General features: G+C 49.8%; 1 protein-coding gene across 1 annotated transcript in view; it reads right to left on the bottom strand.

The window, feature by feature from the left end:
* LOC140724025 (E3 ubiquitin-protein ligase TRIM39-like) overlaps positions 1–26,961 on the bottom strand; it is a 59,181-nt gene extending 32,220 nt beyond the window's left edge. The window contains exon 1 of the mRNA XM_073038511.1: positions 26,863–26,961. Within this exon, the coding sequence (XP_072894612.1) occupies positions 26,863–26,961 (99 nt within the window). The remainder of the gene's footprint in view (positions 1–26,862) is intronic.
* Between the last annotated feature and the right edge of the window lie 827 nt (positions 26,962–27,788).

Here is a 27,788-nt window from a genome sequence, read left to right as displayed (position 1 = left end):
CTCGCCCACATGTGGGACACATGAGGGTAGGTGCTGCAGTGGAAGTGGAGGTAGGTCGAGCCTCTGAGCCTCTGCGGTGCGTCTGATTTCTGCTGCATACTCTCCTTTCGTGGTCCTGCTCCACCAGTTTGGGCGGTCCAGAGCAAGCAATTCCCAGCTACTGGGATTGATGCTGAGGTCTTTGAGGGTCACTTTGAGGCAGTCTTTGAAACGTTTCTTCTGCCCTCCAACTGAGCGCTTGCCCTGGCTCAGCTCTCCATGCAGCAGCTGTTTTGGTAGTCGACTGTCAGACATCCTGACGACATGGCCGGCCCATCTGGTGTAGGAGGGTGTAGATGCTGTGGGTGCTAGCCCGCTCCAGGACCTCCGTGTCTGGGACTTTGTCCTGCCATCGTACGTGGAGAAGTCTGCGGAGGCAGCTCAAATGGAAGTGGTTGAGCTGTTTAGCGTGTCTGCTGTAGACAGTCCAGGTCTCGCTGGCATAGAGGAGGGTGGTGAGAGCCACTGCTCGGTAGACCTTCAGCTTGGTGGTAAGGCTGAGTCCTCTCCGCTCCCATTCATTCTCAGCGAGTCTCCCAAAGGCTCATTTTAAAAGAATCATTTTAAACAGTTCACAATATTGCTTCCTCCACCGTCAAAAAGTTCTATCTATGTACATTTACTCTCAACGTATTTACTAATGAAACACGCTTTAGATTCGTCACAAACATCCACTTCTACCGACACCCCTAAAACGGATACACTCATACTCGCCATGCACATCCCCAAATCTGTGTGCACCCCCAAAGACGAGCGACCCAGTACATGCTCAATAGGTTACCCCAGTAAAAGAAACATTGCAAACAGTTCACAATATAGCTTACACCACATTAAAAGTAGCAAGAACATTTTTTCAACTTTCAAAGTTATTATTTAAGTATCCATACACGGAACAATCTTGATGTTTGTCATTACCCCAAAAATTCACCAACACCCAGAAATCGGTGTACACCCCCAAATCAGTACTCACCCCCAATCCGTGGGCATTTCCAACCCGCCAACATGTCCCACTTACACATTAGATTATCCCAGAGAGGAAAAAAAATCAAATAGTTTACAAAATAGCAGCAACCAACTTAAATTCAGAGTCAAAACAAACACAAATTTAAAGTGCTTTTATTGATGGAGCCAGTTTGCGGTAGTCCACTGTGGGCCGCTGAATATGATTTGTGAATGATTTGAGCCCCAACTTGTGCACAGAATTGGCGCGACTGTAGTATGCATACACCGGACGTACGAGGTAATTGAAAGATTTATGGGACGGCCAGCAAGGGCAGCCCAGGCCAAAAGGGGGTTTCATTGTTGGGGCTCGTCCGGGATGGAGTGTCTGAGCTGCTGTGTGATTGCCCTGAACATTGAACAAGTGGGGTTGTGTGTTTAAACCTGCGTTAAACAATTGTCCGTAAAGTGATTGAGAGACGGGATTATGAAGGCTACAGGGATTGAATGTTGTTGCGAATCAAAGAAATTACCTGCAGCTAATGCTTGTGTTTGGAATGGAATGGATATTCGTAGCCTATATTAAATGTTACTTATGATTATAAGTACCGTTAGAGCATTAGCAACAGTTGCGATCATGGAGAGGAGATTTGACAAAATGGCAGGCAAAGATTTCGCTTGAGTTTATACTAGCGCTTTCGTTAGGGCAGTAGATCTGTCCGGTGCTCTTGCGGCCCCGGGAGCGGGGGTGGGTCATCTTTCGAGAAGAGGGGGGTGTAGGCGAGGCTGCCGAATTGGAAGCCGAGATTCCTGTAGCTGTGCGCGGAGACTTTAAAGAAAAGCTGCTGTGGTTTCGGCGGAGTGAGGGGAAGGTGTGGTCCGATGTGGAAGAGCGAATGGGACCTCCAGCGAAGGATGACAGTTCTGCGTTGTATCTGGCCTCAGCTGCCGAATAAATGTCTGTACGCACCGGCGGAGAGTCCCGGTTATCGGAGAGTGAGGATGTTCTCGGGAAGGAAGCGCACCTCAGAGACTGAGGAGGAATATGAGACTTGGGCCGAGCAACTTCTCAGACGAGAATGAATTGCCGCGCTTTTGATGTGAGAAGACAGCGACTGTAGAGAGCCTGAGAAGTCCGACCGCTGAGGTTGTGAGCTCCTGAAAGAAGGAGCCTTTGACCACTGCCGCGGGTACATGCGAGCGCTGAAAGACGGAGCATTTGACCACTGCCGCTGGTACATGCAAGCGCTGAAAGACGGAGCCTTTGACCACTGCCGCGGGTACATGCAAGCGCTGAAAGACGGAGCCTTTGACCACTGCCGCGGGTACATGCAAGCGCTGAAAGACGGAGCCTTTGACCACTGCCGCGGGTACACGCAAGCGCTGAAAGACGGAGCCTTTGACCACTGCCGCGGGTACATGCCAGCGCTGAAAGACGGAGCCTTTGACCACTGCCGCGGGTACATGCGAGCGCTGAAAGACGGAGCCTTTGACCACTGCCGCGGGTACATGCAAGCGCTGAAAGACGGAGCCTTTGACCACTGCCGCGGGTACATGCGAGCGCTGAAAGACGGAGCCTTTGACCACTGCCGCGGGTACATGCGAGCGCTGAAAGACGGAGCCTTTGACCACTGCCGCGGGTACAAGCCAGCGCTGAAAGACGGAACCTTTGACCACTGCCGGGGGTACATGCAAGCGCTGAAAGACGGTGCCTTTGACCACTGCCGCGGGTACATGCGAGCGCTGAAAGACGGAGCCTTTGACCACTGCCGCGGGTACATGCCAGCGCTGAAAGACGGAGCCTTTGATCACTGCCGCGGGTACATGCCAGCGCTGAAAGACGGAGCCTTTGACCACTGCCTCGGGTAAATGCGAGCGCTGAAAGACGGAGCCTTTGACCACTGCCGCGGGTACATGCGAGCGCTGAAAGACGGAACCTTTGACCACGGCCGCGGGTACATGCGAGCGCTGAAAGACGGAGCCTTTGACCACTGCCGCGGGTACATGCGAGCGCTGAAAGACGGAGCCTTTGACCACTGCCGCGGGTACATGCAAGCGCTGAAAGACGGAGCCTTTGACCACTGCCGCGGGTACATGCAAGCGCTGAAAGACGGAGCCTTTGACCACTGCCGCGGGTACATGTGAGCGCTGAAAGACGGATCCTTTGACCACTGCCGCGGGTACATGCGAGCGCTGAAAGACGGAGCCTTTGACCACTGCCGCGGGTACATGCCAGCGCTGAAAGACGGAGCCTTTGACCACAGCCGCGGGTACATGTGAGCGCTGAAAGACGGATCCTTTGACCACTGCCGCGGGTACATGTGAGCGCTGAAAGACGGATCCTTTGACCACTGCCGCGGGTACATGCGAGCGCTGAAAGACGGAGCCTTTGACCACTGCCGCGGGTACATGCCAGCGCTGAAAGACGGATCCTTTGACCAATGCCGCGGGTACATGCCAGCGCTGAAAGACGGAGCCTTTGACCACAGCCGCGGGTACATGTGAGCGCTGAAAGACGGATCCTTTGACCAATGCCGCGGGTACATGCAAGCGCTGAAAGACGGAGCCTTTGACCACTGCCGCGGGTACATGCGAGCGCTGAAAGTCGGAGCCTTTGTCCATTGCCGCGGGTACATGCGAGCGCTGAAAGACGGAGCCTTTGACCACAGCCGCGGGTACATGTGAGCGCTGAAAGACGGATCCTTTGACAACTGCCGCGGGTACATGTGAGCGCTGAAAGACGGATCCTTTGACCACTGCCGCGGGTACATGCGAGCGCTGAAAGACGGAGCCTTTGACCACTGCCGCGGGTACATGCGAGCGCTGAAAGACGGAGCCTTTGACCACTGCCGCGGGTACATGCCAGCGCTGAAAGACGGAGCCTTTGATCACTGCCGCGGGTACATGCCAGCGCTGAAAGACGGAGACTTTGACCACTGCCGCGGGTACATGCGAGCGCTGAAAGACGGAGCCTTTGACCACTGCCGCGGGTACATGCGAGCGCTGAAAGACGGAACCTTTGACCACTGCCGCGGGTACATGCGAGCGCTGAAAGACGGAGCCTTTGACCACTGCCGCGTGTACATGCGAGCGCTGAAAGACGGAGCCTTTGACCACTGCCGCGTGTACATGCGAGCGCTGAAAGACGGAGCCTTTGACCACTGCCGCGGGTACATGCGAGCGCTGAAAGACGGAGCCTTTGACCACTGCCGCGGGTACATGCCAGCGCTGAAAGACGGAGCCTTTGACCACTGCCGGGGGTACATGCGAGCGCTGAAAGACGGAGCCTTTGACCACTGCCGCGGGTACATGCGAGCGCTGAAAGACGGAGCCTTTGACCACTGCCGCGGGTACATGCAAGCGCTGAAAGACGGAGTCTTTGACCACTGACGCGGGTACATGCCAGCGCTGAAAGACGGAGCCTTTGACCACTGCCGCGGGTACATGCGAGCGCTGAAAGACGGAGCCTTTGACCACTGCCGCGGGTACATGCGAGCGCTGAAAGACGGAGCCTTTGACCACTGCCGCGGGTACATGCCAGCGCTGAAAGACGGAGCCTTTGACCACTGCCGCGGGTACATGCCAGCGCTGAAAGACGGAGCCTTTGACCACTGCCGTGGGTACATGCGAGCGCTGAAAGACGGAGCCTTTGACCACTGCCGCGGGTACATGCCAGCGCTGAAAGACGGAGCCTTTGACCACTGCCGCGGGTACATGCGAGCGCTGAAAGACGGAGCCTTTGACCACTGCCGCGGGTACATGCGAGCGCTGAAAGACGGAGCCTTTGACCACTGCCGCGTGTACATGCAAGCGCTGAAAGACGGAGCCTTTGACCACTGCCGCGGGTACATGCGAGCGCTGAAAGAATGATCCTTTGACCACTGCCGCGGGTACTTGCGAGCCCTGAAAGACGGTGCCTTTGACCACTGCCGCGGGTACATGCCAGCGCTGAAAGACGGAGCCTTTGACCACTGCCGCGGGTACATGCGAGCGCTGAAAGACGGAGCTTTTGACCACTGCCGCGGGTACTTGCCAGCGCTGAAAGACGGAGCCTTTGACCACTGCCGCGGGTACATGCGAGCGCTGAAAGACGGAGCCTTTGACCACTGCCGCGGGTACATGCGAGCGCTGAAAGACGGAGCCTTTGACCACTGCCGCGGGTACATGCCAGCGCTGAAAGACGGAGCCTTTGACCACTGCCGCGTGTACATGCAAGCGCTGAAAGACGGAGCCTTTGAACACTGCCGCGGGTACATGCCAGCGCTGAAAGACGGAGCCTTTGACCACTGCCGCGTGTACATGCAAGCGCTGAAAGACGGAGCCTTTGACCACTGCCGCGGGTACATGCGAGCGCTGAAAGACGGAGCCTTTGACCACTGCCGCGGGTACATGCCAGCGCTGAAAGACGGAGCCTTTGACCACTGCCGCGGGTACATGCAAGCGCTGAAAGACGGAGCCTTTGACCACTGCCGCGGGTACATGCAAGCGCTGAAAGACGGAGCCTTTGACCGCTGCCGCGGGTACATGCGAGCGCTGAAAGACGGATCCTTTGACCACTGCCCCGGGTACATGCGAGCGCTGAAAGACGGAGCCTTTGACCACTGCCGCGGGTACAAGCAGGCGCTGAAAGACGGAGACTTTGACCACTGCCGCGGGTACAAGCAGGCGCTGAAAGACGGAGCCTTTGACCACTGCCGCGGGTACAAGCAGGCGCTGAAAGACGGAGCCTTTGACCACTGCCGCGGGTACAAGCAGGCGCTGAAAGACGGAGCCTTTGACCACTGCCGCGGGTACAAGCAGGCGCTGAAAGACGGAGCCTTTGACCACTGCCGCCTGTACATGCGAGCGCTGAAAGACGGAGCCTTTGACCACTGCCGCGGGTACAAGCAGGCGCTGAAAGACGGAGCCTTTGACCACTGCCGCGGGTACAAGCAGGCGCTGAAAGACGGAGCCTTTGACCACTGCCGCCTGTACATGCGAGCGCTGAAAGACGGAGCCTTTGACCACTGCCGCGGGTACATGCGAGCGCTGAAAGACGGAGCCTTTGACCACTGCCGCGGGTACATGCGAGCGCTGAAAGACGGAGCCTTTGTCCACTGCCGCGGGTACATGCCAGCGCTGAAAGACGGAGCCTTTGACCACTGCCGCGGGTACATGCGAGCGCTGAAAGACGGAGCCTTTGACCACTGGCGCGGGTACATGCCAGCGCTGAAAGACGGAGCCTTTGACCACTGCCGCGGGTACATGCGAGCGCTGAAAGACGGAGCCTTTGACCACTGCCGCGGGTACAAGCCAGCGCTGAAAGACGGAACCTTTGACCACTGCCGGGGGTACATGCAAGCGCTGAAAGACGGTGCCTTTGACCACTGCCGCGGGTACATGCGAGCGCTGAAAGACGGAGCCTTTGACCACTGCCGCGGGTACATGCGAGCGCTGAAAGACGGAGCCTTTGACCACTGCCGCGGGTACATGCCAGCGCTGAAAGACGGAGCCTTTGACCACTGCCGCGTGTACATGCAAGCGCTGAAAGACGGAGCCTTTGACCACTGCCGCGGGTACATGCAAGCGCTGAAAGACGGAGCCTTTGACCACTGCCGCGTGTACATGCAAGCGCTGAAAGACGGAGCCTTTGACCACTGCCGCGGGTACATGCAAGCGCTGAAAGACGGAGCCTTTGACAGCTGCCGCGGGTACATGCGAGCGCTGAAAGACGGATCCTTTGACACACTGCCCCGGGTACATGCGAGCGCTGAAAGACGGAGCCTTTGACCACTGCCGCGGGTACAAGCAGGCGCTGAAAGACGGAGCCTTTGACCACTGCCGCGGGTACAAGCAGGCGCTGAAAGACGGAGCCTTTGACCACTGCCGCGGGTACAAGCAGGCGCTGAAAGACGGAGCCTTTGACCACTGCCGCGGGTACAAGCAGGCGCTGAAAGACGGAGCCTTTGACCACTGCCGCGGGTACAAGCAGGCGCTGAAAGACGGAGTCTTTGACCACTGCCGCCTGTACATGCGAGCGCTGAAAGACGGAGCCTTTGACCACTGCCGCGGGTAAATGCGAGCCCTGAAAGACGGAGCCTTTGACCACTGCCGCGGGTACAAGCAGGCGCTGAAAGACGGAGCCTTTGACCACTGCCGCCTGTACATGCGAGCGCTGAAAGACGGAGCCTTTGACCACTGCCGCGGGTACATGCGAGCGCTGAAAGACGGAGCCTTTGACCACTGCCGCGGGTACATGCAAGGGCTGAAAGACGGAGCCTTTGACCACTGCCGCGGGTACATGCCAGCGCTGAAAGACGGAGCCTTTGTCCACTGCCGCGGGTACATGCCAGCGCTGAAATTCGGAGCCTTTGACCACTGCCGCTTGTACATGCGAGCGCTGAAAGACGGAGCCTTTGACCACTGCCGCGGGTACATGCGAGCGCTGAAAGACGGAGCCTTTGTCCACTGCCGCGGGTACATGCCAGCGCTGAAAGACGGAGCCTTTGACCACTGCCGCGGGTACATGCGAGCGCTGAAAGACGGAGCCTTTGACCACTGGCGCGGGTACATGCCAGCGCTGAAAGACGGAGCCTTTGACCACTGCCGCGGGTACATGCGAGCGCTGAAAGACGGAGCCTTTGATCGCTGCCGCGGGTACATGCAAGCGCTGATAGACGGAGCCTTTGTCCATTGCCGCGGGTAAATGCGAGCGCTGAAAGACGGAGCCTTTGACCACTGCCGCGGGTACATGCGAGCGCTGAAAGACGGAGCCTTTGACCACTGCCGTGGGTACATGCCAGCGCTGAAAGACGGAGCCTTTGACCGCTGCCGCGGGTACATGCGAGCGCTGAAAGACGGAGCCTTTGTCCACTGCCGCGGGTACATGCGAGTGCTGAAAGACGGAGCCTTTGACCACTGCCGCGGGTAAATGCGAGCGCTGAAAGACGGAGCCTTTGTCCATTGCCGCGGGTAAATGCGAGCGCTGAAAGACGGAGCCTTTGACCACTGCCGCGGGTACATGCGATCGCTGAATGACGGAGCCTTTGACCATTGCCGCGGGTACATGCAAGCGCTGAAAGACGGAGCCTTTGATCGCTGCCGCGGGTACATGCCAGCGCTGAAAGACGTAGCCTTTGTCCATTGCCGCGGGTAAATGCGAGCGCTGAAAGACGGAGCCTTTGACCACTGCCGCGGGTACATGCGAGCGCTGAAAGACGGAGCCTTTGACCACTGCCGTGGGTACATGCCAGCGCTGAAAGACGGAGCCGTTGACCACTGCCGCGGGTACATGCCAGCGCTGAAAGACGGAGCCTTTGACCGCTGCCGCGGGTACATGCGAGCGCTGAAAGACGGAGCCTTTGACCACTGCCGCGGGTACATGCCAGCGCTGAAAGACGGAGCCTTTGACCACTGCCGCGGGTACATGCGAGCGCTGAAAGACGGAGCCTTTGACCACTGCCGCTTGTACATGCGAGCGCTGAAAGACGGAGCCTTTGACCACTGCCGCTTGTACATGCGAGCGCTGAAAGACGGAGCCTTTGACCACTGCCGCGGGTACATGCCAGCGCTGAAAGACGGAGCCTTTGACCGCTGCCGCGGGTACATGCGAGCGCTGAAAGACGGAGCCTTTGACCGCTGCCGCGGGTACATGCGAGCGCTGAAAGACGGAGCCTTTGACCACTGCCGCGGGTACATGCGAGCGCTGAAAGACGGAGCCTTTGACCACTGCCGAGGGTACATGCGAGCGTTGAAAGACGGAGCCTTTGACCACTGCCGCGGGTACATGCGAGCCCTGAAATTCGGAGCCTTTGACCACTGCCGCTTGTACATGCGAGCGCTGAAAGACGGAGCCTTTGTCCACGGCCGCGGGTACATGCGAGCCCTGAAATTCGGAGCCTTTGACCACTGCCGCGGGTACATGCGAGCCCTGAAATTCGGAGCCTTTGACCACTGCCGCGGGTACATGCGAGCCCTGAAATTCGGAGCCTTTGACCACTGCCGCTTGTACATGCGAGCGCTGAAAGACGGAGCCTTTGTCCACGGCCGCGGGTACATGCGAGCGCTGAAAGACGGAGCCTTTGACCAATGCCGCGGGTACATGCGAGCCCTGAAATTCGGAGCCTTTGACCACTGCCGCTTGTACATGCGAGCGCTGAAAGACGGAGCCTTTGACCACTGCCGCTTGTACATGCGAGCCCTGAAAGACGGAGCCTTTGACCACTGCCGCTTGTACATGCGAGCCCTGAAAGACAGAGCCTTTGACCACTGCCGCGGGTACATGCAAGCGCTGAAAGACGGAGCCTTTGACCACTGCCGTGGGTACATGCGAGCGCTGAAAGACGGAGCCTTTGACCACTGCCGCGGGTACATGCGAGCCCTGAAAGACGGTGCCATTGACCACTGCCGTGGGTACATGCCAGCGCTGAAAGACGGAGCCTTTGACCACTGCCGCGGGTACATGCGAGCGCTGAAAGACGGAGCCTTTGACCACTGCCGTGGGTACATGCGAGCGCTGAAAGACGGAGCCTTTGACCACTGCCGCGGGTACATGCAAGCGCTGAAAGACGGAGCCTTTGACCACTGCCGCGGGTACATGCCAGCGCTGAAAGACGGAGCCTTTGACCACTGCCCCGGGTACATGCAAGCGCTGAAAGACGGAGCCTTTGACCACTGCCGCGGGTACATGCGATCCCTGAAAGACGGAGCGTTTGACCACTGCCGCGAGTACATGCGAGCGCTGAAAGACGGAGCCTTTGACCACTGCCGCGGGTACATGTGAGCGCTGAAAGACGGAGCCTTTGATCACTGCCCCGGGTACATGCGAGCGCTGAAAGACGGAGCCTTTGACCACTGCCGCGGGTACATGCGAGCGCTGAAAGACGGAGCCTTTGACCACTGCCCCGGGTACATGCGAGCGCTGAAAGACGGAGCCTTTGACCACTGCCGCGGGTACATGCGAGCGCTGAAAGACGGAGCCTTTGACCACTGCCGCGGGTACAAGCCAGCGCTGAAAGACGGAGCCTTTGACCACTGCCGCGGGTACATGCGAGCGCTGAAAGACGGAACCTTTGACCACTGCCGCGGGTACATGCGAGCGCTGAAAGACGGAGCCTTTGACCACTGCCGCGGGTACATGCAAGCGCTGAAAGACGGAGCCTTTGACCACTGCCGCGGGTACATGCGAGCGCTGAAAGACGGAGCCTTTGACCACTGCCGCCGGTACATGCGAGCGCTGAAAGACGGAGCCTTTGACCACTGCCGCGTGTACATGCAAGCGCTGAAAGACGGAGCCTTTGACCACTGCCGCGGGTACATGCCAGCGCTGAAAGGCGGAGCCTTTGACCACTGCCGCGGGTACTTGCGAGCGCTGAAAGACGGAGCCTTTGACCACTGCCCCGGGTACATGCGAGCGCTGAAAGACGGAGCCTTTGACCACTGCCGCCGGTACATGCGAGCGCTGAAAGACGGAGCCTTTGACCACTGCCGCCGGTACATGCGAGCGCTGAAAGACGGAGCCTTTGACCACTGTCGCGGGTACATGCGAGCGCTGAAAGACGGAGCCTTTGACCACTGCCGCCGGTACATGCGAGCGCTGAAAGACGGAGCCTTTGACCACTGCCGCGTGTACATGCGAGCGCTGAAAGACGGAGCCTTTGTCCATTGCCGCGGGTACATGCGAGCGCTGAAAGACGGAGCCTTTGACCACTGCCGCGGGTACATGCGAGCGCTGAAAGACGGAGCCTTTGACCACTGCCTCTTGTACATGCGAGCGCTGTAAGATGGAGCCTTTGACCACTGCCGCGGGTACATGCGAGCGCTGAAAGACGGAGCCTTTGACCACTGCCGCGGGTACATGCGAGCGCTGAAAGACGGAGCCTTTGACCACTGCCTCTTGTACATGCGAGCGCTGAAAGACGGAGCCTTTGACCACGGCCGCGGGTAAATGCGAGCGCTGAAAGACGGAGCCTTTGACCACTGCCGCGGGTACATGCGAGCGCTGAAAGACGGAGCCTTTGACCACTGCCGCGGGTACATGCGAGCGCTGAAAGACGGAGTCTTTGACCACTGCCGCGGGTACATGCGAGCGCTGAAAGACGGAGCCTTTGTCCATTGCCGCGGGTAAATGCGAGCGCTGAAAGACGGAGCCTTTGACCGCTGCCGCGGGTACATGCCAGCGCTGAAAGACGGAGCCTTTGTCCATTGCCGCGGGTAAATGCGAGCGCTGAAAGACGGAGCCTTTGACCACTGCCGCGGGTACATGCGAGCGCTGAAAGACGGAGCCTTTGACCACTGCCGTGGGTACATGCCAGCGCTGAAAGACGGAGCCGTTGACCACTGCCGCGGGTACATGCCAGCGCTGAAAGACGGAGCCTTTGACCACTGCCGCGGGTACATGCCAGCGCTGAAAGACGGAGCCTTTGACCGCTGCCGCGGGTACATGCGAGCGCTGAAAGACGGAGCCTTTGACCACTGCCGCGGGTACATGCGAGCGCTGAAAGACGGAGCCTTTGACCACTGCCGAGGGTACATGCGAGCGCTGAAAGACGGAGCCTTTGACCACTGCCGCGGGTACATGCGAGCGCTGAAAGACGGAGCCTTTGACCACTGCCGCGGGTACATGCGAGCCCTGAAATTCGGAGCCTTTGACCACTGCCGCTTGTACATGCGAGCGCTGAAAGACGGAGCCTTTGTCCACGGCCGCGGGTACATTCGAGCCCTGAAATTCGGAGCCTTTGACCACTGCCGCGGGTACATGCGAGCCCTGAAATTCGGAGCCTTTGACCACTGCCGCGGGTACATGCGAGCCCTGAAATTCGGAGCCTTTGACCACTGCCGCTTGTACATGCGAGCGCTGAAAGACGGAGCCTTTGTCCACGGCCGCGGGTACATGCGAGCGCTGAAAGACGGAGCCTTTGACCAATGCCGCGGGTACATGCCAGCGCTGAAATTCGGAGCCTTTGACCACTGCCGCTTGTACATGCGAGCGCTGAAAGACGGAGCCTTTGACCAATGCCGCGGGTACATGCCAGCGCTGAAATTCGGAGCCTTTGACCACTGCCGCTTGTACATGCGAGCGCTGAAAGACGGAGCCTTTGTCCACGGCCGCGGGTACATGCGAGCGCTGAAATTCGGAGCCTTTGACCACTGCCGCTTGTACATGCGAGCCCTGAAATTCGGAGCCTTTGACCACTGCCGCTTGTACATGCGAGCGCTGAAAGACGGAGCCTTTGACCACTGCCGCGGGTACATTCGAGCCCTGAAATTCGGAGCCTTTGACCACTGCCGCGGGTACATGCGAGCCCTGAAATTCGGAGCCTTTGACCACTGCCGCGGGTACATGCGAGCCCTGAAATTCGGAGCCTTTGACCACTGCCGCTTGTACATGCGAGCGCTGAAAGACGGAGCCTTTGTCCACGGCCGCGGGTACATGCCAGCGCTGAAAGACGGAGCCTTTGACCACTGCCCCGGGTACATGCGAGCGCTGAAAGACGGAGCCTTTGACCACTGCCGCGGGTACATGCGAGCCCTGAAAGACGGAGCCTTTGACCACTGCCGCGAGTACATGCAAGCGCTGAAAGACGGAGCCTTTGACCACTGCCGCGGGTACATGTGAGCGCTGAAAGACGGAGCCTTTGACCACTGCCGCGGGTACATGCGAGCGCTGAAAGACGGAGCCTTTGACCACTGCCGCGGGTACATGCGAGCGCTGAAAGACGGAGCCTTTGACCACTGCCCCGGGTACATGCGAGCGCTGAAAGACGGAGCCTTTGACCACTGCCGCGGGTACATGCGAGCGCTGAAAGACGGAGCCTTTGACCACTGCCCCGGGTACATGCGAGCGCTGAAAGACGGAGCCTTTGACCACTGCCCCGGGTACATGCGAGCGCTGAAAGACGGAGCCTTTGACCACTGCCGCGGGTACATGCGAGCGCTGAAAGACGGAGCCTTTGACCACTGCCGCGGGTAAATGCGAGCGCTGAAAGACGGAGCCTTTGACCACTGCCGCGGGTACATGCGAGCGCTGAAAGACGGAGCCTTTGACCATTGCCGCGGGTACATGCCAGCGCTGAAAGACGGAGCCTTTGACCACTGCCGCGGGTACATGCGAGCGCTGAAAGACGGAGCCTTTGACCACTGCCGCGGGTACATGCGAGCGCTGAAAGACGGAGCCTTTGACCACTGCCGCGGGTACATGCGAGCGCTGAAAGACGGAGCCTTTGACCACTGCCGCGTGTACATGCGAGCGCTGAAAGACGGAGCCTTTGACCACTGCCGCGTGTACATGCGAGCGCTGAAAGACGGAGCCTTTGACCACTGCCGCGGGTACATGCGAGCGCTGAAAGACGGAGCCTTTGATCACTGCCGCGGGTACATGCCAGCGCTGAAAGACGGAGCCTTTGACCACTGCCGCGGGTACATGCGAGCGCTGAAAGACGGAGCCTTTGACCACTGCCGCGGGTACGTGCGAGCGCTGAAAGACGGAGCCTTTGACCACTGCCGCGGGTACGTGCGAGCGCTGAAAGACGGAGCCTTTGACCACTGCCGCGGGTACGTGCGAGCGCTGAAAGACGGAGCCTTTGACCACTGCCGCGGGTACATGCGAGCGCTGAAAGACGGAGCCTTTGACCACTGCCGCGGGTACATGCGAGCGCTGAAAGACGGAGCCTTTGACCACTGCCGCGTGTACATGCGAGCGTTGAAAGATGGAGCCTTTGACCACTGCCGCGTGTACATGCAAGCGCTGAAAGACGGAGCCTTTGACCACTGCCGCGGGTACATGCGAGCGCTGAAAGACGGAGCCTTTGATCACTGCCGCGGGTACATGCCAGCTCTGAAAGACGGAGCCTTTGACCACTGCCGCGGGTACATGCCAGCGCTGAAAGACGGAGCCTTTGACCACTGCCGCGGGTACATGCGAGCGCTGAAAGACGGAGCCTTTGACCACTGCCGCGGGTACGTGCGAGCGCTGAAAGACGGAGCCTTTGACCACTGCCGCGGGTACGTGCGAGCGCTGAAAGACGGAGCCTTTGACCACTGCCGCGGGTACATGCGAGCGCTGAAAGACGGAGCCTTTGACCACTGCCGCGGGTACATGCGTGCGCTGAAAGACGTCGTTGGCGCGGTCGGAAGCCCGATGGAGTTTATGACGGAGTGAAGGAACACGTTTCAGGAGAAGGGAGAGAAACTTTCTGCCTGCAGCTTTCGGCCAGAGAGACGGCTGAGTTGCTTGCGGCGGAGATGGCCCATACAAATCGCTGAGTCGAATTAGTTAAGGATGGATCAAGTGACAAAAAGGCACACAGTCACAGGCGATATTGCCTCCGAATGTCCGTTAGACGCGTACCCCTCCCTGCCGCGTTGGTTGAGCTGATCAGAGAAGTAAGAGGGGAGGAAAATGCGACGGGAGGTCAGCGGGAGACGCTCATGGAGTGAGTACTGTTTCAGATCCGCTCCATAACCTTTACCTTTTTTAACCTTTGATCACCCTTATTCAACTTATTGTTACCTACACCAAAAGTTTTTTACTACTTTCTTGGGCTTATCGTTAAGATTTTATTGTGAATTTTTGAAGATATGCAAACAGAAATGGCTCTTAGATCCAAAGGACGAGAACCGGGGCGTAACCCGAACGGCAATGGAAAGAAGCAAGCTCAACCGCAACGCACTGAGTTAACTTATGAACTGCTTATGGAGGTTTTGGATAGAAAATTTGATGAACAACATCAGGCTTTTCAACAAGATATAAAGGCTTTTCAAGATTATATGGTTAAGACGGATTCAGTAATTAACCAGCAGCAAATGCTTATCGTGTCTTTGCAAGATGAAGCGCGGAAACGAGATTTGACAATTGAAAAATTGCAACAGGATTTAATTTCGACCATTAAACTGGTGGAGACACTTAAAGCCAAGAGTGTCGATTTGGAGAATCGGTCCAGAAGACAGAACTTACGCATACTTGGTCTCCCAGACGACATAGAAAAAGACGATCCTTCGAAATACTTTGCTCAATTTTTAAAAGATGCGTTTCCGTCGGTTTTTCCAGAAAACCCCCCGGTACTTGACCAAGCACATAGAATTTGGAGTCGTTCACCGAGTGTGTCAGATAAACCCCCGGTGGTAATCGTCAGATTTCACTATGTTCACGACAAAGAACAACTCATTCGTGAAGCTCGAAGGGCTGGGATGATTAAATTTCATGATTATTGCTTTCGTTTGGTGGAAGATTTTAGTCCAGAAATTATGAAGAAGAGGCTTCTCTTTAAACCTCTGATGTCTGAATGTTATGAGAAAAATCTAAAACCTGCGCTCTTATACCCGGCGAAGCTCAGGATCTCCCCGCCGAACGCTCCGCGTAGAGTAGTCTTTTCTACCTTCGAGGCGAAAAAGTATTTGGAAGAGAACTTCCCTACTGATACAGTCACTACTTTCTAATAAATGAGTGATTCTGATCGTGAAAGACGGTTTTCGATTCCTTAAACCAGGGTTAGTCTCTGGCTATTGGTGTAGGTTTATCCTATACTTCATATTTAAGTTAAAGTGTGCTTTCGTTATATTAATCGCTTTGTCTTATACACTTAAACTACTATACTATATTTTTGTCTATTATTTTTGTTCCCTTGAAGGTATATTTTTAACCTTTCGTAGGGAATTTTTTTTTTAATATCAAGATAGTGGTTTTTTGTAAAGTATTCTTGGCTTAGTTTAAGATGGCGTTATTGTTTCTTTTTTCGTCTTCTTCCTATAATGCATCGCTTATCATATTTTAAACACTTCTTGATTTGTTTGGGTTATAACCCGATTTATAAACTTTTAGTGATTATATTTCCTTTTTCTTACAACCCAGCATATTAAGAAGCGTAGATTTTAGTACTGCGATCATAATTCTTAAAGTTGGGGTGTTTTTTTATATATATCCTTTAAACACGGAGTTGTCTGCCGCTGATATGGGGGTAGAGTTAGTCTCATTTTTTCCTTTTTCTAGCCATATTTTGGCTTTTTTTCTTTTTCATGTGGGGGTGGGGGTTGGTCTGTTTTCCTTTTTAATTTTTCTCTTATTAATTCGTTTTAGTTTTTTTACTTGGGCTGTTCATGAACTACAAATATGTCTACGATGTCGTCACTTCCGGGCCCGCTCCTTATTTTTGTCCCTCTTCCGGGTGCATGAGTTTATAACATGGTTAACCCTTTATATACCAAAGGGATGACTTTAGAAACATGGCTCAAACCATTAACTTTGTGTCTTGGAATACTAATGGATTAAACCATCCGATTAAACGAAAGAAGATTTTCAAAGTATTCCAAAGACTTAATGCACATATCATTTTTGTACAAGAAACTCATGTGAGGAAGGAGGACATATATCGCTTTTTTAGGTCTTGGCGGGGTCAACAGTATCATTCGAATTCGAATGCCAAAGTTAAGGGAGTTTCAATTTTTATTGACTCCTCTATTGCATTTGTTCAACATGATATCCTTTCGGATCCGAATGGTAGATTTTTGTTAATTACGGGTTTACTCGGTAATAAAAAGGTTGCTATGGTTAATGTTTATGCCCCAAATGTGGATTGTCCTGACCTTTTTAAGTCCTTATTTACTTCTTTACCTAATTTAAATGAATATAAGTTAGTAATGGGTGGTGACTTTAATTGTTGTTTAATTCCTTTGATGGACAAATCTACACCTATTCAGACTCTACCCAATAAGTCGGCCACTTGTATTAACTCCTTTTTGACTGATAATGGAGTTTTTGATATTTGGAGATTTCGTCATCCTAATGACAAAGAGTTTTCTTTTTTCTCACATGTTTATCACTCCTATTCGAGAATTGATTATTTTTTTATTGACTCTTGTTTTATTCCATCGGTAATTGGTTGTAATTATGATATTATAGCTATTTCCGACCATGCTCCATTAAAACTTTCTATTAATGTTACGGATACAGCTTTAAGTGCTAGACAATGGCGATTTGACTCTACCTTATTGCAAGAGCCGGACTTTATTAAATTTATGAAGGAACAGATCGATTTCTTCTTTTCAACTAATTCCACGGAGGATATCTCTTGCGGAACACTTTGGGACACTTTTAAACCGTATATACGTGGACAGATTATCTCTTATTCTGCTGGTCTGAGAAAACGCATTAAGAAGGAAACTCTTTTATTGGTTGATAAAATTAAAGAGATTGACAAGAAATATTCGACTACTCCTAGCATGGAACTTTATAAACAAAGGGTTGAACTTCAAATGGAACATAGTTTATTACTTACATCTCCGATTGAAAATCAATTAATGAAAACCAGATCTGATTTCTATATACATAGTGATAAATCGGGAAAACTGTTAGCTAGTCAGCTGAAGAATGTTTCAGTTAAACGCCAAATCACTAAGGTTCGACAGCAGAATGGGGATTTGACAATTAACCATGATGAGATAAATAAGTCTTTTCAAGACTTTTATACCTCCCTGTATCAATCTGAATTCCCTCAGGATCATAATACCATGTGTGATTTTCTCGGGAAATTGAATTTTCCAAAACTATCATCTGATGATCTTTCAGTAATAGATACTCCGTTTACGGATGCGGAAATTAAAGGGGTTATTTCCTCAATGAATTCTGGGAAAGCACCAGGTCCAGTTGAGTACACAGTAGAATTTTTTAAATGTTTTTCTGCTACTCTATCTCCTTGGCTATGCAAGGTTTTTGAAGAAGCAATTAGATTGGGGAATTTGCCACAATCTTTTTATAGAGCTTCCATTTCTTTAATACTGAAGAAAGATAAAGACCCTACTGATTGTGCATCCTATAGACCAATATCTTTATTGAATGTGGATTCTAAGATTTTTTCCAAGTTGCTGGCTTCCAGGCTGGAGAAGGTATTACCCCAAATTATTTCGGAAGACCAAACCGGTTTTATTAAAAATCGCTATTCTTTTTTCAATGTTAGGAGATTATTGAATATTGTTTATACTCCTTCACATAATACTTCAGAATGTGTTATTTCATTAGATGCGGAGAAAGCATTTGATAGAGTTGAATGGCCTTACTTATTTTATGTGCTGGAGAAGTTTAATTTCAGTCCGACCTTCATTTCTTGGATTAAGCTGATATATCAAACTCCAGTAGCCTCGGTGTTTACTAATAATCAAAGATCTCCATTTTTTCGTTTATTTCGGGGCACTAGACAAGGTTGTCCTCTTAGTCCATTACTATTTAACATCGCTTTAGAACCTTTGGCAATTGCCATCAGAGAATCACAGGATATTTTGGGTATTAATTGTGGAACAGATATTCATAAGGTATCTTTATATGCAGACGATTTATTATTATTCATCTCTAACCCTGAGAAATCTATTCCAGCAGTCTTATCATTGTTGGCTCAATTTAGTGAGTTTTCTGGGTATAAGTTAAATCTTAATAAGAGTGAATTGTTTCCTTTGAATAGACAGGTCCCAAATTATGGTATTTTACCTTTTAAATTAGCTAATGACTCTTTTACTTATTTAGGGATTAAAATTACCAAAAACCATAAAGAGTTATTTAGGTTTAATTTTCTACCCTTAATTGATCAGATTAAAGGTTTGTTTACTAAGTGGTCACCATTATCTTTATCTCTGATAGGTAGGATTAATGCTATTAAGATGGTTATTTTACCTAAATTTTTATATGTTTTTCAAGCGGTACCAATTTTTATTCCGAAATCCTTTTTTACTAATGTTGATTCAAAAATTTCTTCATATATATGGCAGAATAAAAATCCCAGGTTAGGTAAAATATACTTACAGAAGACAAAGAAGGATGGTGGGTTGGCATTACCCAATTTCAGATTTTACTATTGGGCAGTTAATATTAGATATTTGATATGTTGGTTGAAAGAATGGGATGGTCCTTTTGGCCCTCATTGGGTGAGTTCGGAAACCAAATCGGTATCTGCTTATGCTCTGGGTTCTATTTTAGGGACATCTCTCCCTTTTGCTCTTTCTAAATTGCCGAAGCGAATCGACAACCCGATAGTTAAATATACCTTACGTATATGGTTTCAATTTCGGAAATTTTTCGGGTTGACTCAATTCGTGTTAAATAGTCCTATTGTATCTAATTGTTTTTTCCACCCCTCAATTATAGATCAAGCTTTTTTGGCTTGGAAAACTAAGGGATTATTAAGATTTTCCGACTTATTTTTGGACAACTGTTTTATGTCTTTTGAGCAATTAGCTAATAAATATAATTTGCCTAGATTTCATTTTTTTAGATACTTACAGGTTAGGCATTTTTTAAGTACGGTACTTCCTTCGTTCCCAAATTTTCTGTCTTCAGATATTTTGGAGAGTTTGTTTGAATTAAACCCTTTTCAAAAAGGGCTTATATCAAAACTTTATAATATAATTATGAAGATACGTTCAGTGCCCTTTGGTAAGACCAAAAATGATTGGGAAAGAGAACTTAATCTTATTATTCCTATTGAGAATTGGGATAGAATTCTTCAATTAGTTAATACATCATCTATATGTGCCAAACATTCATTAATACAATTTAAGGTTGTACATAGGGCCCATATGTCCAAGGATAAATTAGCTCATTTTTATTCTCATATAAACCCTATTTGTGACAGATGTCAATTAGAAATCGCATCTTTAACTCATATGTTTTGGTCATGTCCGCTTTTGAAAAAATATTGGAAAGATATTTTTGATATTATTTCGGCGGTACTGAACATTGATTTACAACCCCATCCTATTACCGCAATTTTTGGTTTACCGATGATGGACTTACTTCACTTATCTCCTTCCGCCTGTCGAATGATTGCTTTTCTCACTTTGATGGCTAGAAGATCTATTTTGTTGAATTGGAAGGAAATTAATCCTCCCACGGTATTTCATTGGCTTTCTCAAACTATGTTATGTCTAAATTTAGAAAAAATTAGAAGTGCTGTATTTGATACTTCTATTAAATTTGAAAAGATATGGAGACCATTTATTCAATATTTTCATATGATGTAATGGCCCTGTGCCAGGCTTATCGGTTTTTTCAGCTTTAATCGTATGTATGTTGAGAGGATCGGAGTTGACGTCATTGATGTTTATGTATGCTTGTGAGATACTATGAACAGCCCTTTTTTTCTCTCTTTTTAAGTTTTTTTAAAGTTTTTTTTCCTTCTTTGTTTTTTTTTTCTTGATATTAGATTAGTAGATTAGTTAACTTTCTTAGATAGATTTATTATTTTTTTTCTCTCTTTTTTATACTATATATTATGGCATATCTAAACTTACCTTGTTCATATATACACTATCTGGTTTATGTTTTGGGAAACTTACTTATACTGTATTCATTGCTTATGTATTCCTTCATGTGTAATGGGAGTCTATATGTTTGTAATCCCTTATCAATATTTGAATTGTATTTCATTCATAATATTTTCAATATTAATAAAAAGATTGAAAGAGAAAATGCGACGGGTGAGCGGGAGCCTCCGTCAGCAGGGTGGCGACCTCGGTAGTAGCCTCCGTTGCTGAAGAGAACAATGATATATCACAACCGGGGATGTTACAGGAGTTTGTGGCAGATTTGTGAACTGAGATGTCCAGGCTACAATGGGTAGCTGCCGCCACCAGGCATGACAAAGCCGACAGGGAGCCGGACCCACTGATGGGATACACTGAGCAGAGGGACGCTGTTGAACGGGGTCTCTGGAAAAAGCGACCGCTTTAGGAGGGAGTGTAAAGAACGTGAAAACCCTCAGAGAGTGAGCCCGCGGTCACTCCGGCAGGAAGGGAAGTCAGGAAACTTCAGAGAGACCCAGTGAGGGAACGGCATGGCCTCTCGATAGGGACACATTCCAATCAATACATCAAGAAAAACACTGAAGTGTAAAGTCCTCTTCCTGAAGGCTTAGTGAGGCAAATCTGCAGCTTATCGCTAGGTATTGCGGGTATTTGGGCTATAGACATACTTGACACAGGTTCCCAGGTTACCCCCCTGTGCAGATCGCTCTACAACCGGTATGTGACGTATTGGTACCACACAGCTTGCAAGAGCCCTGGGGCCTCAGTACCGATGACCACCCGGACGGTGGATAACATCATTAAAGGTGTCTGCGGACCTGGGGTTATGACAAAACCCAAGGTTGTTTCAGTTTTGATACTTTAATAAAAATGCTCTTTGAACTTTGTTCTTGAAATTAGTTTAAGGAGCAGGCAGCGTTTTGGAAATGAATCTTGCTCTGGGATGATCTAATATGCATGTGGGGTGTCCGTGGGTTTAGGAGTTCGCACAGATCTGAGGGGGTGCGCAGGTTTAGGGGTGTGTCGGCGGATATGGGAGATTAGGGGGTGCAGGTCAACTTGAGGTGTAATGAATCTCAAGGTACTTTACTGATAAATACAGTTAGAACTTTGAACATCGTTTCCGTTATTTTTGTGAGGTGGAGGCAGCTATTTTGTGAACTGTTTGAAATGATTCCTGATCTGGGATAATCTAATGTGCATTTGGGGTTGTCACTCCTTACTATGATGTGTTGAGGAAGCGTACCCGACCAGGGTCACCAGTTGAAAAGCAACCGATAAAATGCCGCAACAACACGTTCGTGCAAAGGGTTTCATTCAGTGCCAGGCGGAAATAGTGCAAAAGCTCTTTAAACGTTGTGAAGGAGAAAGGAGGCAAATTAAAGCACACATATATCCACAAAAAAATTACAAATATACAAAGCTTTCTTCACAACAAACTTTGTTCTTTTTTTAACCTTCCCATATAACTATCCACCAAACGTCAAAGCCAACCGCCACATCTCCCAGCAAAGGCAGACTGAGGGTTTAAATCTGCCTCCGCCTGGCCGAGAAGGACTGTTGGTCTGGGCGGGGGGAGGGTGGGGGTGAGTGTGGATTACGTGACCAGATGATAATAATTATTTTAGATGAAGAAAATGACCTTTTTAAACAGCGTTCTAACATGTTACAGTTTGATTCCACAACAAATGTCCCACTGATCAGTGTCCACATGCTCAGGAGAATATAAAACAATAATGCCCTCCCCCCAGTGGCGCTACCTCTGCAAGGTGTGGGGCGCCGGACCCCACTAACCCGGGTATTGTCTCAGGACACCCCAAGAGGCCTCTCCGGTCTCTTGGGGTCGTTCTGCTGTCTGGAAACCGAAGTAACGGTGTGAGTGAAAATAAATGAAACTGTTTGGAATGACTGTGTCCAGAATCGTTATTTTTATCAGTTATCTCTACACGGTCTGTTCCCCGGTGTCTGTTTCACCGAAACTTTATCCTATCCTTCACTCCTATACTGCATATTCTGCTGTCCTTGTCTCCCTTAGACACCATTCTCTGACACCGATACTGTATAGTTTCCTGTCTTTGTCACACCGACACTGCATCTTCTCCAGTCTCTGTCTCCCCTAAACTGTACAGTCTGTCCTCTCTATCACCCAACACTGTCAAGTCTCCAGACTCTGTAATCCTACAGTGAATTATCCCCGGATTCTGTCACACCTAAAGTGTACATTCTCTCGTTTCTTCACCCCTAACTGTAGTCTCCAGCCGCTGTCACCACTATATCCTATATTCTCCACTCTCTGTCACCCCTGTGCTCTGTAGTCTTCAGCCTCTATTACCTCTGTACTCTATAGTCTCCAGTCTTTGTCACCCCTGTACTCTGTAGTCTTCAGCCTCTATTACCTCTGTACTCTATAGTCTCCAGTCTTTGTCACCCCTATACTGTATAGTTCCTAGTCTCTGTCACCCCTATACTCTACAGTCTCCAGTCTCTGTCACCCTTATACTCTATAGTCTCCAGTCTCTGTCACCCCTATACTGTAGAGTTCCTAGTCTCTCTCAACCCAATACTCTATAGTCTCCAGTCTCTGTCACCCCTATACTGTACAGTTCCTAGTCTCTGTCAGCCCTATACTCTATAGTCTCCTGTCTCTGTCACCCCTATACTCTATAGACTCCAGTCTTTGATTCCCCTATTCTCTATAATCTCCAGTCTCTGTCACCCCAATACTGTATAGGCCCTTGTCTCTGTCAAACCCATAGTGTGTCGTTTCCAGTTTCTGTCACCCCTATACTCTATAGACTCCAGTCGCTGTCACCCCTATACTCTATAATCTCCAGTCTCCGACTCCCCTATTCTCTATAATCTCCAGTCTCTGTCACCCCTATACTCTATAATCTCCAGTCTCTGTCACCCCTATACTATATAATCTCCAGTCTCTGACTCCCCTATACTCTATAGTCTCCAGTCTCTGACTCCCCTATTCTCTATAATCTCCAGTCTCTGTCACCTCTATACTGTATTGTCCCTAGTCTCTGTCAAACCCATAGTGTACCTTCTCCAGTTTCTGTCACGCTTATTCTATGTAATCTCCAGTCTCTGTCACCCCTATACTCTATAGACTCCAGTCTTTGATTCCCCTATTCTCTATAATCTCCAGTCTCTGTCACCCCAATACTGTATAGGCCCTTGTCTCTGTCAAACCCATAGTGTGTCGTTTCCAGTTTCTGTCACCCCTATACTCTATAGACTCCAGTCGCTGTCACCCCTATACTGTATAGTCTCCAGTCTCTGTCATCCCTATACTCTATCATCTCCAGTCTCTGTCACCCCTATACTATACAGGCCCTAGTCTCTGTCAACCCCATAGTGTATCGTCTCCAGTCTCTGTCACCCCTATACTGTATAGTCCCTAGTCTCTATCAACCCCATAGTGTATCGTTTCCAGTCTCTGTCACCCCTATACTTTATAGTCTCCAGTCTCTGACTCACCTATTCTCTATAATCTCCAGTCTATGTCACCCCTATACTCTATAGTCTCCAGTCTATACCGTCTAGACCCCAATCTCTTTCAAGCCCATAGTGTATCGCCTCCATTCTCTGAACCCCTATACTGTATAGTCCCTAGTCTCTGTCACTCCTATACTGTATAGTCCCTAGTCTCTGTCAACCCCATAGTGTATAGTCTCCAGTCTCTGTCACTCCTATACTGTACAGTCCCTAGTCTCTGTCAACCCCATAGTGTATAGTCTCCAGTCTCTGTCACTCCTATACTATATAGTCCCTAGTCTCTGTCAACCCCATAGTGTATCGTCTCCAGTCGCTGTCACCCCTATACTCTATAATCTCCAGTCTCTGACTCCCCTATTCTCTATAATCTCCAGTCTCTGTCACCCCTATACTCTATAATCTCCAGTCTCTGTCACCCCTATACTATATAATCTCCAGTCTCTGACTCCCCTATTCTCTATAGTCTCCAGTCTCTGACTCCCCTATACTCTATAATCTCCAGTCTCTGTCACCCCTATACTATATAGGCCCTAGTCTCTGTTAACCCCATAGTGTATCATTTCCAGTCTCTGTCACCCCTTTTCTCTATAGTCTCCAGTCTCTGTCACCCCTATACTGTATAGTCCCTAGTCTCTGTCAACCCCATAGTGTATCGTTTCCAGTCTGTGTCACCCCTATACTCTATAGACTCCAGTCTCTGTCACCCCTATACTGTATAATCTCCAGTCTCTGACTCCCCTATTCTCTATAGTCTGCAGTCTCTGTCACTTCTATACTGTATTGTCCCTAGTCTCTGTCAACCCCATAGTGTATCGTCTCCAGTCGCTGTCCCCCCTATACTCTATAATCTCCAGTCTCTGACTCCCCTATTCTCTATAATCTCCAGTCTCTGTCACCCCTATACTCTATAATCTCCAGTCTCTGTCACCCCTATACTATATAATCTGCAGTCTCTGACTCCCCTATTCTCTATAGTCTCCAGTCTCTGTCACCCCTATACTGTATAGTCCCTAGTCTCTGTCAACCCCATAGTGTATCGTTTCCAGTCTGTGTCACCCCTATACTCTATAGACTCCAGTCTCTGTCACCCCTATACTGTATAATCTCCAGTCTCTGACTCCCCTATTCTCTATAGTCTCCAGTCTCTGTCAACTCTATACTGTATTGTCCCTAGTCTCTGTCAACCCCATAGTATACCTTCTCCAGTTTCTGTCACCCCTATTCTATGTAATCCCCTGTCTCTGTAATCTCCAGTCTCTATCACCCCTATACTCTATAGACTCCAGTCTCTGATTCCCCTATTCTCTATAATCTCCAGTCTCTGTCACCCCAATACTGTATAGGCCCTTCTCTCTGTCAAACCCATAGTGTGTCGTTTCCAGTCTCTGTCACCCCTTTTCTCTATAGTCTCCAGTCTCTGACTCCCCTATTCTCTATAATCTCCAGTCTCTGTCACCCCTATACTCTATAGACTCCAGTCTCTGTCACCCCTATACTATATAATCTCCAGTCTCTGACTCCCCTATTCTCTATAGTCTCCAGTCTCTGACTCCCCTATACTCTATAATCTCCAGTCTCTGTCACCCCTATACTATATAGGCCCTAGTCTCTGTTAACCCCATAGTGTATCATTTCCAGTCTCTGTCACCCCTTTTCTCTATAGTCTCCAGTCTCTGTCACCCCTATACTGTATAGTCCCTAGTCTCTGTCAACCCCATAGTGTATCGTTTCCAGTCTCTGGGGTTGTGGACCTCTGTAATGGACCAAAAGCAATGTTGGTGAGAGTTCAGCAGAGGGTTGTCAGGGTGAACTTCTGAACCGTTACGTTAGTAGTTTTTGTGAGGGAACGGGCAAATAGGATTGGAGATCCTTGTAGAGCCCATTTGTTGTTTCTTCCCCCCATTGTTGAAGTAATTTTGCTGAATTTACTGGAACCGGCAAACTACTAACATTTGCTCACTTGGCTGCTGGAATATGGACACTTTTACCAGACATGGAAATAACATTGAAATGCATTTGAACTCCTTCGAAGCTCAGAATCGACCAGCGTTTTATCTACAGAGTCGATCATATAACGTAACCAGATGTTTGACTACAGCCTTCAGCTCCTGCCTGAATTTCCTCTGTGCCAGAGTGTAGATACACGTGTTGGTGCAGGTACAGAGATATTGTAACATGAACCCAAACTGTTGCAGGATATACGTTGGAGTATTCAAATATCTGTTGATGTAATAGTAATTCTGAACTTGCCAGCTCATAGTGTATACAATATAGGGGATCCACAACAATATGAAATTGGCCGATAGAGCGAACAACAAAATTATTGACTTTCTGCGGTTCTCTACCTCTGGATCATTCTTTTTCTCTCTGCTGTTCCTGAGCCCCCGGCGAACTCTGTTTGCCGCGATGATATGACTGACGGTTAAAGCATTAAAAAGTAGAATCAAACCGATCGGCAATAAAGGTGTATTGATAATGTTAAACAACTGGAATGCTTTCCACGCTGGTAAAGTAAGGAAATCCACTCCGAAAATGCATCGCCAGGGTATGTTGTCAATGATAAGGTAAGGTTCTACCGCAAAGTAGAACGGGACATTTTTCGCACAACTTCCTAAACACACAATTACTATCACAATAGTCGCCATCCTCTCGGTGCAGTATCGTTCCCGCAGCTTTTGACTGCAGATTGCAATACAGCGATCGAACGTGAAAGCCACCGTGAGCCAAACAGAACAGTCCATGGTTACGACACTCAGGACAAGCGTCACGGCGCAAACCGGCATAATGAGCAAAGGAAGGGCATAAACATAAATATTATTGATCTGATCGATTACAATAGAAATGATAACACCCAGTAAATCAGCTGCTGCCATTCCCACCAGGTAACGGGAGATGCATTTAGAGAGTCCGCAGTTTCCCAGAGACAGGATCACAATCGCCACTAAATTAACTGCAAGGAAGCAAAGAAGAGTTAGGTTCATGCACAGACACCCAGATCACGTTAACTTGGATTACACGCATAGAAATGATTTAAATCGGATTGAGTGAATCTCAGACATCTGATCATATCCCGGGTCGGACAGGCTTCAATTCCGAGAGCGGAAATGTTCTTCGTACGGGCTCCGTCATTGTCCTTCGGTTGGATGACAACGACGGACCCGAGTAACAGTTGAGCCGCAACTTTCCAGTTGTCGGCAAGTTATCAGTGAGCGGCATATCGACTCACTCATCCAGACAGCTGAGAATGCTGAAGGTTTCATATATTGCAGGGACAAAATAGATTCAGGGAGATGACATTTGGAGTGAAGGGACAGGACGGCTAAATGCGTTTCGATGTACAGGTGGCAAATAAACTTCAATCTTGTACATTGCGACTGAGAAGCAATATAAGGATTTTTGCTCCCTCATGTTGTATGCTGGATGGAAGAAATGAAATACATTTTTATTTAAATCAAAACTGGGCCTAAGATGACACGATAAAATAAAAGAGTTTTTCAGCTTATCGTGGCAATTTCAGAGACATGTCAATAAATAAACAGACAAGAAGTCTTTCTAGTGAGATTGAGACGGAGAAAAAAGAAACTGGGTGTTGCCGAAAATCCGGGGTGCTGGCAGAGAGAGCTGCGGCGATGCTGTAGGATTTGTTTTCATTTTAGTAAACATTTGGGATCGTGTATCGATGTAGAATCAGATTTGGAACAACACGTGATGGTAAAGCTGCAAAGACGAGAAAGGTAAAATGCTGGAACAGTATCAATATTAACACTCAATCTATTGTTAATATTGACAAAGTGATCGGACCTGAGAAAAGAGCAACAATTCCAGGATAAAATTAAATAATAAAATAAAATATAACTTTAAATCTGAACCGGAGGAGGCACCATCTGTAACAAATGCAACAAGAGCAAAACACACACATCCAGTCGGAACCAATTCCAGTTACTTACCAGGGATACCAATCGCTGCCAGTACAGGATAGTAAATTCTCGCGATGTAGTAAATTGCTGGATATCCCATTTTCTGTGTGAGTTGGTGATCAGTTG

This window comes from Hemitrygon akajei, unplaced genomic scaffold (assembly GCF_048418815.1).
Source record: "Hemitrygon akajei unplaced genomic scaffold, sHemAka1.3 Scf000153, whole genome shotgun sequence".
Taxonomy (NCBI): domain Eukaryota; kingdom Metazoa; phylum Chordata; class Chondrichthyes; order Myliobatiformes; family Dasyatidae; genus Hemitrygon; species Hemitrygon akajei.
Note: the sequence above shows the minus strand (reverse complement) of the source record. Positions and strands in the feature narration are given on the sequence as shown.